The sequence below is a fragment of the Microcaecilia unicolor genome, chromosome 7, assembly GCF_901765095.1.
Source record: "Microcaecilia unicolor chromosome 7, aMicUni1.1, whole genome shotgun sequence".
Classification (NCBI taxonomy): domain Eukaryota; kingdom Metazoa; phylum Chordata; class Amphibia; order Gymnophiona; family Siphonopidae; genus Microcaecilia; species Microcaecilia unicolor.
In genome coordinates this window covers 268,346,270-268,365,404 of record NC_044037.1, presented here as the reverse complement: position 1 = coordinate 268,365,404, position 19,135 = coordinate 268,346,270, and the positions used below count along the sequence as shown (strand labels likewise).

The following is a 19,135-nucleotide window of genomic DNA, read 5'->3' as shown; positions in this document are numbered from 1 at the left end:
AGGGAAACGCACATTGTCTAATTGGCTACCTTATGGCTACCAGATAGCTATAGGGCCAGGTAAAACTATGCAATGATCATTCAGGGAATGTAAGACATGAAGAGGGGAGTAGGGGATAGTAAGGGATGCAAGATAAGGAGGGAGGCCTAGTCAGAAAGTTTGGGGCTAAAAGAAGAATTTTATACTGAGTGGAGGAGTAGCCTAGTGGTTAGTGCAGCGGACTTTGATCCTGGGGAACTGGGTTCGATTCCCACTGCAGTTCCTTGTGACTGGGCAAGTCACTTAACCCTCCATTGCCCCAGTTACAAAATAAAAATGCATGTATATAATATGTAAACCACTTTGAATGTAGTTCAAAAACCACAGAAAGGCAGTATATCAAGTCCCATTCCCTGCCCCCCCCCCCCCCCCCCCCCAAATAGCCTGGGCTTCTCCTTCCAACATGCATCACTTTGCATTTATTTATTTATTTTTTATATTTCTACCCCACATTATCCCAAACATACTCGAGTTCAATGCGGCTAACAGTAAATAAACAACAGATAATGTCATCTGCCATTTGAATGCGCAATCTCCCAGTCTTATAAAATTCTCTTGCAATTTTTCACAATACATTTGCGATTTAACAACTTTGAATAGCTTTGTGTCATCAGCAAATTAAATTATCTCACTAGTTATTCCTATCTCTAGATCATGTATAAATACAGTGGGGGAAATAAGTATTTGATCCCTTGCTGATTTTGTAAGTGTGCCCACTGACAAAGACATGAGCAGCCCATAATTGAAGGGTAGGTTATTGGTAACAGTGAGAGATAGCACATCACAAATTAAATCCGGAAAATCACATTGTGGAAAGTATATGAATTTATTTGCATTCTGCAGAGGGAAATAAGTATTTGATCCCCCACCAACCAGTAAGAGATCTGGCCCCTACAGACCAGGTAGATGCTCCAAATCAACTCGTTACCTGCATGACAGACAGCTGTCGGCAATGGTCACCTGTATGAAAGACACCTGTCCACAGACTCAGTGAATCAGTCAGACTCTAACCTCTACAAAATGGCCAAGAGCAAGGAGCTGTCTAAGGATGTCAGGGACAAGATCATACACCTGCACAAGGCTGGAATGGGCTACAAAACCATCAGTAAGACGCTGGGCGAGAAGGAGACAACTGTTGGTGCCATAGTAAGAAAATGGAAGAAGTACAAAATGACTGTCAATCGACAAAGATCTGGGGCTCCACGCAAAATCTCACCTCGTGGGGTATCCTTGATCATGAGGAAGGTTAGAAATCAGCCTACAACTACAAGGGGGGAACTTGTCAATGATCTCAAGGCAGCTGGGACCACTGTCACCACGAAAACCATTGGTAACACATTACGACATAACGGATTGCAATCCTGCAGTGCCCGCAAGGTCCCCCTGCTCCGGAAGGCACATGTGACGGCCCGTCTGAAGTTTGCCAGTGAACACCTGGATGATGCCGAGAGTGATTGGGAGAAGGTGCTGTGGTCAGATGAGACAAAAATTGAGCTCTTTGGCATGAACTCAACTCGCCGTGTTTGGAGGAAGAGAAATGCTGCCTATGACCCAAAGAACACCGTCCCCACTGTCAAGCATGGAGGTGGAAATGTTATGTTTTGGGGGTGTTTCTCTGCTAAGGGCAAAGGACTACTTCACCGCATCAATGGGAGAATGGATGGGGCCATGTACCGTACAATTCTGAGTGACAACCTCCTTCCCTCCGCCAGGGCCTTAAAAATGGGTCGTGGCTGGGTCTTCCAGCACGACAATGACCCAAAACATACAGCCAAGGCAACAAAGGAGTGGCTCAGGAAGAAGCACATTAGGGTCATGGAGTGGCCTAGCCAGTCACCAGACCTTAATCCCATTGAAAACTTATGGAGGGAGCTGAAGCTGCGAGTTGCCAAGCGACAGCCCAGAACTCTTAATGATTTAGAGATGATCTGCAAAGAGGAGTGGACCAAAATTCCTCCTGACATGTGTGCAAACCTCATCATCAACTACAGAAGACGTCTGACCGCTGTGCTTGCCAACAAGGGTTTTGCCACTAAGTATTAGGTCTTGTTTGCCAGAGGGATCAAATACTTATTTCCCTCTGCAGAATGCAAATAAATTCATATACTTTCCACAATGTGATTTTCCGGATTTAATTTGTGATGTGCTATCTCTCACTGTTACCAATAACCTACCCTTCAATTATGGGCTGCTCATGTCTTTGTCAGTGGGCACACTTACAAAATCAGCAAGGGATCAAATACTTATTTCCCCCACTGTATGTTTTAAAAAGCAGCTTTCCCAACACAGACTCCTAGAAACTCCACTGTCTACCCTTCTGCATTGAAAATACTGACCATTTAACCCTACTGTATGTTTTCGATCTTTTAACCAGTTCTTAATCCACAGTAAGACACTGCCTTCTATCCCATGACTTTCTGATTTCCTCAGAAGACCTTCATGAGATACTTTGCTAAACGCTTTTTGAAAATCCAGATACACAGTATCAACTGGCTTACCTTTATCCACATGTTTATTCACCCCTTCAAAGAAATGTAGCAGATTGGTGTGGCAAGATTTCCCTCGACTAAATCCATGTTGGCTTTGTTTCATTAACCCATGCCTATTTATATGTTCATTAATTTTGTTTCTTTCTGGCAGGTTACCATTGAATGAGTTTTCACTAAAAGTACAATTTAAAGACTTTGGCTTTATTGACTTTTTTTCAGGAACCCTCACCCATGACTGAAGATTTGCTAGAAGAACAGTCAGAGGTATTAGCTAAATTAGGGACGTCAGCAGAAGGAGCTCACCTTCGGGCACGGATGCAGAGTGCTTGCTTGCTTTCAGATATGGAATCTTTTAAGGTAAGCAATTCTCGCTTGGTAGCATGAATCCATCCATATGTATATGTGTGTGGAGGAGTAGCCTGATGGTTAGTGCAGCGGGCTTTGATCCTGGCAATGTGGATTCAATTCCCACTTCAGCTCCTTGTGACCTTGGGTAAGTCGTTTAACCTTCCATTGCCCCAGGTACAAAAGCTTAGATTGTGAGCCCCCTAGGGACAGAGAAAGTACCTGTATATAATGTGTACAGCACTGCGTACGTCTAGTAGCACTATATAAATGATTAGTAGTAGTATACATGTGGATGTTAGGGTACCCTGCGGATCAGGGAAGTGCAGCGATTATAGCCTCTCTGCTTTTCAGTAAGGCCTTGACTCTTTTCCACACAGCAAACTATTAAACAGACTATCCAGAATGAGAGCGAGACAGAAAGTTGTTATTGGGTGAAGAATAGACTAAGCAACAAAACTCAGTCAATGGAGTTTACTGTGGTGAAGTTACAAGTAAGTTCTCTGAGGACAAGCAGGACATATGATTTTCACATGTGGGTGACGTCATCCATGGAGCCCAGTGCAGAAATTCTGCCCAGTGTATTATCTTCGTAATGCCGTAAGATAGTGCCTCCCACCACATATATGCGCAGGTGCCTTTCTGCCCAACTCAAGCGCAGGGCCAGCAGTCTTATCTTCATCCACAGTAAAGAGAGATCGCATTTTGCAAGTGTTCTCTTCAGCATATTGGTTGAAGAACTCTTCAGGTACCTTCCTTTTTTTTTTTTTGTTCTGTTTTCTTTCAATCTTAATTTTTTTATAGAGTTATTATACCTCATATTTTTCTTAGAGCTTTTTCCTCATTTTTAGGTATCCTTTATTATTATTTTTTAGTTCCAAAGGCCCTCTTAGGCCTTTAAGCTCTGTACCCGGTGCAGTTGGATCATATCTGGAGAGGCTCAGAAAGAGATTTTTGGAGCTAGGTCCGAATCGTTGACGTCTGCATTGGTATCAGCCAAGGTGTCAGCCCCTGTGAGTAACAGGCCCATGTCTGACTCCAAGAGTGGATGTGCATTGAGTGGGTCTCCACCTGTCTCAATGCTGGCCGCTGTGCAGGGCCCCTAGGACTGATCAGCATTGGATGAGACACCAAGAGGTGTGTGGGTGGGTTCAACATCGTCCTTGTCAGCACCGAGGGACATCACATTAAGCGAAGTCCAAGAAGCACAAACATTGTTCCTCCTTGATGCGTAGCACCGGGAGCTCCTGGGCATCGAGGACCTTGGTATCCGTGAAGCATCCACACTGAGAGGAGCACTCCCCCTCTGTTGAAGGGGTGCCTTTGTACTGCACTCCTAGTTGCCAGGTCCCAGTTTCCTCCATAGCACCAACAACTTCGCAGGCTGTCTCGGAATCTGTGTTCCCAGCTTTTACCGATGTTGTCCCTCAATGAACGGATCCGGGCCATGCTCCAAGAGCATTTGGCAGGGCTTCTTCAAGCACAGAGTCCTTAGGCACTGGGGGCACTTGGTGCCAGCCATGACTGTACCTCTGGCTGCCTTACAGGGCCCTCAGTCTGTGGTGCAGTCACAGACACCAGTGCTGCATGGAGCATCAGTGTCGACATCTGCCCATGCAGGTACTCCCTTGACCTCTGTGGAGGAAGCTTCACTGGAGTCTAGAGCAAACCTGCATCGCTGCACAATTCCAGGTGCGACATGGTTTTTCTTGTCCAAGGTAGGCGTGGACTCAGCCCTGTAATGCGGAGTATCTTGCTGACCGATTTGGACCATTCATGGGAGTGTGATGATTGGAGGAGGAGTCTTATGAAATTCCATCAGACCCCACTGGGGAGAGACAAATCTCCACCTGAGAGTCTCGCCTTCCCTTCTTTTGTTAAAGAGATGACGGCTGCCCTCACTATTGAGGTGGAGATGGAGCATGAGCCCAGGGCTGAGATGTTTGAGGTTTTGGAGTACAAGGTCCCTCTTCACAGGATCCTTCATGATGTTCAGGTGAAGAATTGGGAGTTTCCTGTTTCACAGTTTTTCCCAAAAAGATTGATACTATGTATTGAATTCAAAGCACACCTGGATTTGATAGGCCATAGTTGACTCATCACTTGTTGGTGTTTGAATCTACGTTAAAGCAAGCCAGGAGTTCCAGGGACTTTGCTTCAGTTCCCTTAGGTAGAGAGGCCCAGATACTGGATTCATTTGGGCGTAAGATGTGTCAGGCCTTGATGCTCATTTCCTGTATTTAATCACTGTTCCTCCAGAGCAGGCCAAGTCATTTCACTAGTTGGCCAGAAAGCAGAAGGCCAGTTGTAAATTTCTGGCCAGGGGCACTTTTGACATATCCAGGATCTTTGCTCAAAGTGTAGCGATGCATAGACTCTCAGAGCTATGTGTCCGTGATTTGGACTCGGCAGTTCTTCAGAGGTTGGCAGATTCTACTTGCCGAGGAAGACAACCTTTTAGGGAAAAGGTGGAAGAGGTCGCTGACCTTATCAAAAAGCATACTGATAGCATCGATACCCTCTCCCGGCTGACACCTTCTGCTCCCTTCTCCAGGAGATAATCTGGTAAGTTGATGCAAGGTCCTTACTTCTCTCAAAGGCATAGGTACATGCTGCCTTCTCACCCCGCGCTACCTGTTCAGCCCCAGCGTGCTCATTCTCATCAACAGCGTGCACTAAAAGCTCAACTGGTTCCCCAGTCGAAGCAGGGGACAAGCTTTTGACTGGCTCCAAGAGAGCATAGCCACCATCAAAGTGATCTCAAGACCCATGATCAAACCCATTCCACCAGGGGAAGACGGGAAGGGATTCTGTTTCAGTTACTTCCTTGTGCCAAAGAAGACGGAAGGGATGCGTCCCATTTTAGACCTAAGAGCCCTGAACAGATATCTTGTCAAAGAAAAGTTCAGGATGGTTTCCCTAGGCTCAGGAACAAGACTGGTTATGTTCTCTGGACTTAAAGGATGTCTATACTTGGATCCTGATACTTCCAGGCCACAGGAAGTATCTACAATTTCAGGTGGAAGCACATCGCTTTCAGTACCACATTCTGCCATTTGGCCTCACATCATCTCCCAGGGTATTTACCAAAGGTCTAGAAGTAGTTGCAGCATCACTATGCAGACTGGGAGTCCATGTGTTTCCTTACCTGGATGATTGGTTGGTAAAGAACACATGAAAGGAGGGCGGTCAGGAGTCCAAACGGAGAGACCCTCAGGGGTCTGTCTAGGGCCGATTCTGTTTAATATATTTGTGAGAGACCTTGCTGAAGGGTTAGAAGGAAAAGTTTGCCTTTTTGGGATAACATTAAGATAACCAATAGAATGAATACCCTGGAGGCAGTAGAAACCATGAGAAGGGATCTCCAAACGCTGGAAGAATGGTCAAGGGTCTGACATTTAAAATTTAATCTAACTATTTAAATACAGGCTATCAAAACTCAAATATTAACAACAATAATATTCTGGTGAAAAATGTACTCGGTTCAAATCATTACAACCACCACTGGTCATTGGTTGAATCGGAAGAAACATCATGGCACATTTACTGTTCCTTATAATCAGTAGTATGTACATATGCTCGCCGCCTACCTCAGTGGTCTCAATATTTAAAATTTAATGCCAAGAAGTGCAGAGTGATGCATTTGGGGTGCAGAAATAAAAAAGAGATGTACCAAATAGGAGGGGAGAGATTGGTAAACTCAGCTTAGGAGATGATGGTGTCTGAGGATCTTAAGGTGATGATGAAACAGTGCAACAAGGCAGTGGCCAGGGCCAGAAGGATGCTAGGCTGCATAGAGAGGGGTATAACCAGCAGTAGAATGGAGGTGTTGATGCCCCTGTACAAGTCATTGGTGAGGCCCCACTTGGAGTATTGTGTTCAGTATTGAAGGCCGTATCTTGCTAAGGATGCAAAAAGACTTGAAGCGGTTCAAAGAAAAGCAACAAAAATGGTATGGGGTTTGCGTAGCAAGATATGCGAAGAGAAACTTGCTGACCTGAACATGTAAACAATGGAGGAGAGGAGAACAGGGGTGATATGATACAGACGTTCAAATATTTGAATGGTGTTAATCCACAAAGCTTTTCCAGAGACGGGAAGGCAATAGAGCTAGAGGACATGAATTGAGGTTCAAAGGGGGCCAATTCAGGAATGTCGTCGGGAAGTATTTTTTCACTGCGAGAATGGTACATACCTGGAATACGATGCAAACAGTAATGGGATTCAAAAATGCATGAGATAAACACAAACAAATCGGTTTAGAAGGAATGGATCCAAAGAAGCTTAGCGGAGATTAAGTAGCAACACCCGGTAATTGGGAAACAAAGCCAGTACTGAGCAGACTTCTGTGGTCATACTCTGATTGTGACTGGACAGATTCAGCTTCAGAAGTTGGAGAACAAGGCTCATGCTGGCAGACTTCTATGGTCTGTGCCCTGATCTGCCCTGATCGTGGTTGAATAGGCTTGAATGGAGCTTTTCAGAGACTTCAACAACAACTTCAGGACAGGGCTGAGCAGACTTCTACGGTCTATGCCCTGAAAATAGCAAGGACAAATCTCTTACCATATGTAATGAGTTTATCTTGTCGGGCAGACTGGATGGACCGTACACGTACTATGTTATTATGTTAATGACAGCATTAATTAAAACAAGAGAAGATCTGGAAAATTTGTCTAATTTTTCTGGGTAAAAATCAGAGTTTCCTTATTCTGCTAGACCAGTTCAGATGAGTAGGTTATGTCTCCCCAACCAGTAGATTGAAGCAGGGCTGATGCAAGGGTTTCTGGTGCCCCCCTGCAACTTATAATTCCATATCATCATGCTGATCAATCCATAGACTGGTGGGTTGTGTCCATCTACCAGCAGGTGGAGATAGAGAGCAAACTTTTGCCTCCCTATATGTGGTCATGTGCTGCCGGAAACTCCTCAGTATGTTCTCTATCTCAGCAGGTGGTGGTCACACACAGCAGCAGCTCTGGCTAGGCCTCCAAGCCTAATTTTTAGGTTTTGTTGAGTGCCTGGGGTTGAGGGCTCTTCTTGAGCAAGTGCAAACCTGGTGGCGCCAGGTCCCTCCTTTTCTCCCCCCTCCCGCTGGCTCCGTTTAAAAAAAAAAAATTTTGAACGTCCTTAAAGGCGTTTATTTCGACGTTTATTTAAACGTTTATTGCAGCTACTCACTGGGACACCTGGTCGTTACAGCTCGGAGCGGAAAGCAGGTAATTTTTACCTTTTTATAGTGGGCAGGGGGTTCCCCGATTGATCTCCACGTGGCCTATGGCGTCGGAGGGCGAGGGCGCAAGGAGTCGCTCCCCGGATCGCTTGTGCGCTTCTAGAGGGGATGCGGGGGTCTTAAAGTCTGATTCGCCCTTGTTGGGTGACAGTTTCGTGACCGATGAGTGTCCCGGTCCTTCCTCCGGTGTGGCGGTTTTTCCCGCCATAAACGCCCATCCCCCACTGCTCGCCTCCGCCATCTTGGCCGGCCACGCTGCTCGGACGGCTTCTTCTTGGGCCGCCCTTGAGGTGGGAGACGTTAATGCCATGAATGCCCTTGATTTGGGCGACGGCACAAAAGCGGCTAAAGTTAAGCGCTGTTCTTCCCGCGCGGCTCCTTCGCGGAGTGTTGCGCCGGACGCCATCTTGGATGCGCAGCATGTTTTTCCCCCGCTGTTGCGAGCGCCGGTTGAGGGTGCGTCTAGGGCTGTAGCCCAGGCTGCGGAAGTGCACAGTCTGGGGGGTTTCTCCCCCGAGTTTGTTTTGCTGCTGCATCAGGCCTTCCTTATGCAAAACGCTGCCCCTGCTCCCTCGTCTGGTAAAGAGGTTGAGGCCCCCGGAGGTAAACGCCCTCGGGTTGATTCCCAGGCCTTGGAGGACTTTGTCTCCTCCGATGTAGATGAGGGCAGCATATCTGAGTTCTCCCAACGGTCCTTTGCGGATTCCTTGGAGGAGACGGATCCCCGCTCGGATGGAGCGGATGACCCCTCTGCAGCGCGGCTTTTTAGCTCAGAGGATTTGCCCAACCTGTTAGTGCAGGCCATGGGCATTTTGAAGATTTCCTCTCCGGAGGACGTCTCTCCCTCAGCCCCTGTTGGCTCTGCCATTATGCTGGGGACGAAGCGCCCGCCTAGAACCTTCCACGTGCATGATGCCATGCACACCTTAATTTCGGCTCAATGGGATGTCCCGGAAGCGAGCCTTAAAGTGGCTAGGGCTATGTCCCGCCTCTATCCTTTGCCTGAAAGTGAGCGTGAGGCCTTTCTGTGGCCTACCGTGGATTCTTTAATCACTGCGGTGACTAAGAGAACGGCGTTGCCGGTGGAAGGGGGCACGGCCCTAAAGGACGCCCAAGACAAAAGATTGGAGGCGGCCTTAAGGTCGTCCTTTGAGGCGGCTGCTTTAACTTTGCAGGCCTCAGTTTGCGGCTCCTATGTGGCCAGGGCGTGCCTGACTATGGTGCAGCGGGCTTTCCCCTCGGATCCTTCCTTGAGGGCTGATTGGCCGGCCCTGGAATCGGGCTTGGCCTATTTGGCAGACTTGCTATATGATGTCTTGAGGGCCTCAGCTAAAAGCATGGCTGAGACAATCTCTGCGCGGCGGTGGCTTTGGCTGAAACATTGGTCTGCTGACCATGCCTCTAAATCCCGCCTGGCTAGATTGCCTTTTAAAGGCAAGCTGCTCTTTGAGGTTGAGCTGGACAAAATCGTGACCGATCTCGGCACGTCTAAGGGCAAGAAGTTACCAGAGGTCAGGGCTCGGGCTAGTACTCGCCCCGGTACCTCCAGAGGACGGTTTCAGGAAGCCCGTCGGTACCGCCCGGGCAGGTCGGGCTCTTCTGCCCCCTCTTCCTTCAAGAGGAACTTCTCCCCCAAGCAGCATTCCTTTCGCAGAGACCGCCGTCCCGGAGGTGCTCCCTCCGGTCCTCCCCCAGGGTCTTGTACCCAATGACGGGGCCTTGGTCCACGCCCCAGTGCAGATTGGAGGGCGGCTGCCCTCGTTTCTGGGCGAGTGGACCACAATAACTTCAGACGCTTGGGTGCTGGAAGTCATCAGAGACGGCTACAAGCTAGAGTTCTGCCGACCCTTAAGAGACGGGTTTGTACTCGCTCCCTGCAAGTCTCTGGTCAAGCTGTGGCAGTGCAGCAGACCTTGGACAATTTGATCCGCCTGGGTGCGGTCGTTCCGGTGCCAGAAAATCAGCTTGGCAAGGGACGTTACTCCATTTACTTTGTGGTACCAAAGAAAGGAGGTCCTGTACGCCCTATTCTCGACCTCAAAGGGGTCAATCGGGCCTTGAAAGTTCGGCACTTTCGCATGGAGACCCTCCGCTCTGTTATAGCGGCAGTGAAGGCAGGAGAGTTCCTGGCATCCTTGGACATCAAGGAAGCGTACTTGCATATTCCCATCTGGCCTCCTCATCAACGCTTTCTGCGTTTTGCAGTACTGGGCCGACTCTTCCAGTGCAGAGCCCTCCCGTTCGGGTTGGCTACTGTTCCGCGGACCTTATCCAAAGTAATGGTGGTCAGCGCGGCCTTCCTGTGGAAGGAAGGAGTACAAGTCCATCCTTATTTGGACGACTGGTTGATCCGAGCCCCCTCTTATGCAGAGTGCGGCAAAGCTGTGAACCGGGTGGTTGCTCTTTTAAGCTCCCTGGGGTGGATCATCAACTGGGAGAAAAGCCAGCTGCGCCCAACTCAGTCCCTGGAGTATCTGGGAGTTCGATTCGACACCCAAGAGGGCAGAGTGTTCCTGCCAGACAATCGGATTGTCAAGCTTCAGGCTCAGGTGAACCAGTTCCTAGTAGCCTCTCCTCTTCGGGCTTGGGACTATGTGCAGCTGTTGGGCTCTATGACGGCCACGATGGAAGTAGTGCCCTGGGCCAGGGCTCATATGAGACCACTACAACACTCTCTGCTGCTGCGCTGGACTCCGATGTCGGAGGATTATGCTGTGCGCCTTCCCTTGGTCCCAGCAGTGCGCAAGGCGCTGAGCTGGTGGACGCAGACAGACAAGTTGTCTGCAGGAATGCCTCTGGTGAACCCGGAGTGAATTGTCGTCACGACGGACGCCTCTTTGTCGGGCTGGGGAGCCCTCTGCTTGGGAAGGACAGCGCAGGGGCTCTGGTCTCCTGCAGAGGCAAAGTGGTCTATCAACCTCCTGGAACTCAGAGCCATTCGGTTGGCGTTTTTGGAGTTCATCCCGGTACTGCCGTTGCAGCCAGTACGGGTCCTGTTGGACAATGCCACGGCTGTGGTCTATGTCAACCGCCAGGGAGGTACCAAGAGCGCCCCTCTAGCCAAGGAAGCCATGAATCTATGCCAGTGGGCGGTAGCGAGCCGGGAGCAGCTGTCAGCGGCCCACATTGCCGGAGTCATGAATGTCAAGGCGGACTTTCTCAGTCGCCATACCTTGGATCCCGGAGAGTGGCAGTTATCGGCTCAGGCGTTCTTGGATATCACGAAGCGCTGGGGCCAGCCGAGCCTAGATCTGATGGCGTCATCGGCCAATTGCCAAGTGCCGCGCTTTTTCAGCAGAGGACGGGACCCTCGATCTCTGGGAGTAGATGCTCTCCTCTAACAGTGGCCAACACAAGAGCTTCTCTATGTGTTCCCGCCCTGACCCATGTTGGGCAGGGTGCTAGACCGATTGGCAAAGCATCCGGGCCGGATATTCCTGATGGGGCTGCCAGTGGAGCAGGGTCTGTTACATCAGGGTCCCGTGGTGATGGAGGATCCCTCCCCCTTTGGTCTTACGGCCTGGCTATTGAGCGGCAGCGTCTGAGGAAGAAGGGCTTCTCAGACAAGGTCATCGCCACTATGCTGAGAGCGAGGAAGCGCTCTACTTCGACTGCTTACGCCAGGGTTTGGCGTACCTTTGCAGCGTGGTGTGAAGCAGGCTCATTTTCTCCATTCACTGCTCCAATTTCTTCAGTGTTGGCATTCCTGCAAGAAGGTCTGGAGAAAGGCCTGTCGCTCAGTTCCCTGAAAGTCCAGGTAGCGGCCCTGGCTTGCTTCAGGGGCCGCCTGAAGGGTGCTTCCCTGGCTTCGCAGCCAGATGTGGTGCGTTTTCTCAAGGGAGTTAATCACCTGCGCCCTCCTCTGCACTCGGTGGTACCTGGTGCTAAGAGCTTTACAGAAGCCGCCTTTTGAACCCTTGTCGAGGGCATCTCTGAAAGACCTGACGTTGAAAGCAGTCTTTTTGGTGGCTATTACTTCAGCCAGAAGAGTTTCCGAGCTCCAGGCACTCTCATGTCGAGAGCCTTTTCTGCAGTTCACTGAGGCAGGGGTGACTATTCGCACAGTGCCTTCCTTCCTGCCCAAGATTGTTTCTCGCTTCCATGTGAATCAGCAGCTCTGTCTCCCTTCCTTTCGTAGGGAGGACTACCCAGAGGAATACTCTGTTCTTAAATATCTGGATGTGAGACGAGTCATCATCAGATACTTGGAAGTGACCAATGAGTTCCGGAAATCGGATCATCTGTTTGTCCTGTTTGCAGGTCCTCGTAAGGGGCTGCAGGCTGCTAAGCCTACAGTGGCAAGATGGGTCAAGGAAGCCATTGAGCGGCTTATGTGGCCGCGGGGAAGGTGCCGCCTATCCTGCTGAAGGCTCACTCCACTAGAGCTCAGGCGGCCTCGATGGCAGAGGCCGGGTCCGTCTCCTTGGAGGACATATGCAAGGCGGCAACTTGGGCATCGACCCATACATTCTCCAAGCATTACCGCTTGACTGTGGCGGCACGGGCAGAGGCCCGGTTTGGGGCTTCAGTGTTGAGGTCAGGGATTTCAATGTCCCGCCCTGGGTGAGTACTGCTTCGGTACATCCCACCAGTCTATGGATTGATCAGCATGATGATATGGAAGGTAAAATTATGTATCATACCTGATAATTTTCTTTCCATTAATCATAGCTGATCAATCCATAGCCCCTCCCAGATATCTGTACTGTTTATATTCTGGTTGCATTTCAGGTTCAAGTTTAGTCTTCAGTTACTTCAGGAAGACTTCGGGTTCAAGTTTTTTCACTTGGATTCTTCAAGAGTTGAGACGAGTTTGTGTTACAGTGAGCTGCTGCATTCCTCTCCCCTCCGTTTTACGGGGCTGGATTGAGACATAAATTCTGCCGGCACTCCCTCCCGCTTCGTGCGGTTGTAGGGCAGTTTTGTACCCCTCCCGCTTCGGCGGTGCTAGGGTCAGTCAGCTCCTCCCGCGGTTGCGGTTGCAGGATAAGCCAGATCCCCCCGCATCGGCGGGTGTGGTGTCCCTCCCCCGCTCCGCGGGGATGAGCTGGACGGATTCCCCTCCCCCACTTGTGTGGGGATGAGCTGGGTTTATTCCCCTCCCCCGTTTCGGCGGTGGTGAGCTGGGCAGAGTGTCCCTTTGTGGGTGTAATTCTCTAAGTGCTGAGTCCTGCGGATGGAGCTTTGATATCGACATACTGAGGAGTTTCCGGCAGCACATGACCACATATAGGGAGGCAAAAGTTTGCTCTCTATCTCCACCTGCTGGTAGATGGACACAACCCACCAGTCTATGGATTGATCAGCTATGATTAATGGAAAGAAAATTATCAGGTATGATACATAATTTTACCATAGGCACTCTCTTCCCAAGTTTCAAATTTATTAAGCAGCTTAATGTACCACACTAGGGACAAGCCATCAGAGTGGTTTACAGTAGAAATCTATAAGGAATAATAAAAGCAGAAAAGAACTCAATATACAATAGGACTGAGGCACAAAGCAGGAAAAAAAAAGAGAAGAAGACATCTAAGGGGTAACAGAAAAAAAACCCAAATCTGTTGGTAACCACGGAATCAGCAGTCCATGACGTGTGGCTAAGGCCAAAGGTAGCAACAAACAAATGGGTCTTAAGTTGAGTCAGCATTGCCCGTCTGTATCCCTGTTCCTATGTTCCCTGCCTCTCTAGCAACTCTTTGTCTGTGTCTATGTCCCTCCTCATGTCTAGCTTGCCCCTCTCTTTTTCCATGTTCCCCAATCCTGCATTGGCATCCTCCACCACAGGTTCTTCTGTACCCCCCCCCCCCCCCCCCCCGGTTCAGCATTATTTTTCTCCCTCCTTCCTTCCCTCTGTGGGTCCAGAGTTTTTCCCTTCCTCTCCCAGATCTGTTTCCCTTTGCATTATACCTGAAATTGCTGCTGCTACCTGCCACTGTCAGAACCTGAACCTCCATTTGAGCTCCGGGTCCGCTGGCAGTGACAGCAATCAAAACACTTCACGCCCTGTGCTCTCATCTTCTGAATGCCCTCCCTGGCCCTGCCCCCTCACAACATAAAGTTTGTGCCCGTGGGAGGGGCGAGTCCAGAGAGGGCCTTCAGGAGATGAGAGCACAGGGCATGAAGTGTTTTGATTGCTGCTGCCAGCGGACCCGGAGCTCGAGTGGTGGTACCACTTCTGGCAGCAGCTGCAGCAACATGAAGGGAGATTAGTGCGAGCGGTATAACAGGTAAGGCAGTGCTCGACTTGTGGCAGCTCTGGTGCCCTGCAAAGTTTGGTCCCCCTGCCATGCTTACTGCGTTGCGCCAGTCCTAGATAGAAGCAGAGAACACAGTTCATGATGTCATCACTATAAGGTCTGGTGCAGCCCAGGAGCTTGCCAGTATTTTCAACAAGAAGTGCACATGAATCTTTGCTTTATACAATAACTTGGCTTCAACATATTTGTCATTGATACATATAGGATCTGCTATCCACGACTCATACAATCCTTGGAGTTGATTCATTGATGCGGAAGCCTTGAAGGGTGTTAGTTTGTCATTCCACCTGTCCTATTGAAAATGTAGCAATCCAGTAAAGATGAGATATTTTAAATAGGGTCAAATTTGGGAAACACTAGAAAATCCATGCTTAAGCTTTTTTTTTTTTTTTCGCCTTGTTTCTTGATGCTTCAGGCTTTCCTGAATAATTACACTATAAGCATCTCTATATATAAAAGGCACCACCAACGTTCTAAATGAAGCCTCCAGCCGGAAGTGTGAAGGGGGAGAGATATCCGGTTTCCCCATGAGTGTCTGCCCCGCCCTTGCTCTCTCTGTAACACAAACAGTGAAGGAAAACACAGCAAAGCACGAAATCAAATCGCTCTCTCTGTAACAGTGAAGGACTCAGAGGGGAGAGAGGGCAGAGGGCAGGGACACACACACTCCCACATGCACACAGAAGAAAACCTTGCTAGCCCCCGTTTCATTTGCATCAGAAACGGGGCTTTTTTACTAGTTTTTTAATAAAACAATTCTGTCTTCATTTATGGTTACTTATCTGAGATTGGGTGGTTTTTAGATGTTTGAATGATTTTAGGTTTTATTTTTCAAAAAAATAAATGTTCTGTATAGGGACAGTTTAATACTATGGTATGTTGGTTAATGTGATGCAGTCTCTTCAAGCGGATTTTACAGACTGCTTTTCGTCCATTTTAGGCAGCTAACCCTGGTTGTTCACTGGAAGATTTTGTGAGGTGGTATTCTCCTCGGGATTATGTGGAAGAAGAAATTGTTGATGAAAAAGGAAATGTCGTTATTAAGGGAGAGCTGAGTGCCAGGATGAAGATTCCTAGCAACATGTGGGTAGAGGCCTGGGAGACCGCTAGGCCAGTTCCAGCACGCAAGCAGAAACGTCTGTTTGATGACACTAGAGAAGCAGAAAAGGTAACATACTTTCTGAGCAATTTTACATGCAGAATTTATTTATACCATCTTGAGTATTTTATTTTCAACTTAAAGAGAACAGTTCTCAAAACTGTTTTTCATTTTATTTAATTTATTCATGTGTATGCTGCTTATTACAAGCATCAGACAGTTAACTTATACAAGATTAAACCGTAAAATACTCTAAACAAGTACTAGTCAACCAGGGTGCTGGGACATCCGTGAGCATGTCCACAGATGGTTGGAGCTTGTTGTCTCTGTTGTCCAGTCTTCCACAGTCACCTTCCTCGCTGCTCTTATGGAGTCAGATCTTTTTTTTGAAAACACACACAGGAAGAAGAGGATGCTGATACTGAAGAATCATTGTACATAAGTACATAAGTACATAAGTAGTGCCATACTGGGAAAGACCAAAGGTCCATCTAGCCCAGCATCCTGTCACCGACAGTGGCCAATCCAGGTCAAGGGCACCTGGCACGCTCCCCAAACGTAAAAACATTCCAGACAAGTTATACCTAAAAATGCGGAATTTTTCCAAGTCCATTTAATAGCGGTCTATGGACTTGTCCTTTAGGAATCTATCTAACCCCTTTTTAAACTCCGTCAAGCTAACCGCCCGTACCACCTTCTGAAAGCATGTAAAATAAAAACCTGTTTCTTATGAGGGCGTGGTCTTCAGGGATAAATATCTCCTTTTCCATAATCATTTTTGTCTCTAGGACTGACCAACCATCTGTGGACACACAAATGAATATGTAAGACCCATTGTTAAATTATCCACTAAACAATTGCCTGAAACTGAAATGTCATCATCAAAAGGGTTATTCGTCTCTATGAATCATTCGTATAGAGTCAATTTTTAATCTTATATTGAAATTGAAATGGGTACTGTCCTTTTGAAGCCCGTTGTATCAAAATTAAAAGATATATCTACATTCTCCAGTGTCCCCTGTTGATATGCTTCTTTAGATTCGACTAACCAGGAATCTGCATATACTCTGTCCCCTTTTGGTTTTGACTGCTGAAGAAGTTTAAATAGTGATTAGACCAGGGTAGTGGGCTGATCTTCAAGATAGTAAGAGTATCTGGATCAATATGATCTAAGGAAGAAAAATCAAATCTACAATGTGTCCCTTTACATGAGTACAGCTATTATGAAGCTGAATAAACCCCCAACTACTTGTCAATACTTAGCAGTTTATTAACTGTTGGTGGCAGTGGAATTTAATTAACATGTATATTGAAGGCCCCAATGACAAACATCTTTGACAGATCTGCATTCAAAGTGGTTATTCATTCGATAAGTAATGTGATGTCAGAGAGCACATGGCTTAATGGGATGGAGGACAAACAAATGCCTCAGTATTAATTTTACCACAAATGGAGCTCTAAATTATGTGAAAATTAGCTTCTGTTATGCAGAATTGTAAGTGATCTGGAGATATGATTAAGAACATCCTCCCCACCCCAACCATCCATTCTTTCTGGTTGATGATGACTAATTACAAAACCCAGTAAACATGTCTGATTCAAAATAACTATTACCCCCCCCCCCCTTTTTTTTTTTTTTTTTTTTTACAAAGCCACACGGTAATGCCACTTTGGGCTGTGTCAGCATTGGCTTCTGCTAGCACAGCTTTGTAAAAGGAGGGGGTATATCTTTCTCTGGGGTTGATGCAGAAAACCACATATTAGAGCTGCAGATCACAACCCTTCTAACATGAGCTTCTTTCAAAATTTTACCACAGAGATGTGGTAATCAATGAGCATGCAAATTACTGCAATGTGGAAAAAGTGTGTGCAGTCAGAAAAAAAAACTATGCACGTTGTAGCATTAATTTCAGCTCATTCCTAAAATTTAATTTAATTGGCTTTGGTATTTAGAATCCGCTTAATCTTTCAGTTCTAGGCGGAAGATAAATCCATTTAGAAAGACATTTTACATTGAAACTCGAATAACCAGAAAACCGTTACATTAAAACAGAGGTAAATACCGTTATGTAAAACAAAGGAAAAAATTGTTACAATTAGAGCAAAGAGTGTGCTTATTAGAACATGGTGGCCAAAAAGTAAATGCAAGTTATTGTAATATCCATGTCATTACTTAGACATGTTTGTATATATCCTTTGATCGCCTCCCCTGAGTGCGTACCAGACGTTTATGTGGCTTCTAGATTGAGTTTGTTTGTGGCCAATAGTATTTGTAAAAAAAGCCATGTTTTTAATTTTCTACAGAAGCTCAGATAATTTGGTATTTCTGATCTTTATTGGTAATAAGTTCTACAGTTTTGCTCCCTTGCCCATCATTGTTGTACTGGATGTTCTTTTAAGGTGGCGTACTTGTCTATTTGGGGGAATCAATCTGATATCAGTTAAGGATCTGAGCGTTCTTTTGGGTGATACACTTACACAAACTTTTGTAAATAGTTTGGGGCAATCCCTTAAAGTCATTTAAAGATTATGGTGAGTAATTTAAACTCAACCAGTGCAATTTGTACAGGAATAGAATGGCGTGTTCTTTCCATTTTCTTCCTTCTAATTAGTTTGGCTGCTGTATTTTGGACAGTCTGTAACTTCCTCATTATTTTATCTGGGAAGCCTAGATACATTATGTTACAGTAGTCTAGAACTGTTATAACTAATGCTTGGACGATAATATGGAACTGTTTTGTATCCAGTAGATGTTTGATATCGTGAAGTAGCTTTAGTTTGTAGAAGCATTTCCAAAGAACATTATTTGCGCAGACATGGGTTAGTTGCGAATCTATCCAGAGCCCCAGCAGCTTTATTTCTGTTTTTATGGCGATCATGGATCCTTCCAAATTAGGTAGTAGGGTTTTTGGGCTCTGGATCTCCTTTCCTAACCATAATATATTGGTCTTATCTAGGTTTAACTTCTGACTTCGTTCACAGAACCATCTAAATAGTGAGTTGAAAACCTCATTCATCAGCGCATAGACAGAATGTAGATCAGTCCATGGGAAGAGAAAATTGAAGTCATCCTTATAGGAGAAATATTTGATCTTGAATCGCTCCAGCACTTCTATGTCTCTTAAGTAGACATTAGAGAATTGCAGACAAAGGCAATCCTTGTAGGATCCCACGCCTTATAGTCCAGGGACAAGGTAATGAATGATGCCATTTTCATTGGACTGATGTGTAGTTCGGGAACCCTGTTAACCACCTAAGAACTGTCTGATTCCTACTTCAGATAACATCTCTAGTAGATAAGTGTGGTTCACCATATCAAATGCAGCCTTTTCCTGTAAGTGCATGAGGACCGCCTTCCCTCTGATCCTCCCAAAAAATCGCCCTGCTGTCTAATAGCATCCTGAGTCCTCCAGACCCCCTTCCCCCTGATGTAACTTAAAAAAGAGTCCACTCAATTTTTACCTCCACTGCCATTAAAAATGGCAGCACCTGATCCCACACAGTACATCCCAAATAAAAGAATTTTTCCCTTATTTGGTAGTCACTACCCAAAGGTTGAAGTGTATCTTCCACAGGTCTCATATTTGTAAGGAGTAATAATTCTGTGCTGTTATAAAGGGCTCCCTGGAAGGAACATTTATGTATTTAAAAATAGTGCAGGATATTACTAGGC

At 46.9% G+C, this 19,135-nt stretch overlaps 1 protein-coding gene across 1 annotated transcript in view; it reads left to right on the top strand.

The window, feature by feature from the left end:
- Positions 1-19,135, top strand: part of RAB3GAP1 (RAB3 GTPase activating protein catalytic subunit 1) — a 134,166-nt gene that overhangs the window by 85,523 nt on the left and 29,508 nt on the right. The window contains exons 18-19 of the mRNA XM_030209160.1: positions 2,748-2,885; positions 15,304-15,531. Coding sequence (XP_030065020.1) covers positions 2,748-2,885; positions 15,304-15,531 — 366 coding nt within the window. The remainder of the gene's footprint in view (positions 1-2,747; positions 2,886-15,303; positions 15,532-19,135) is intronic.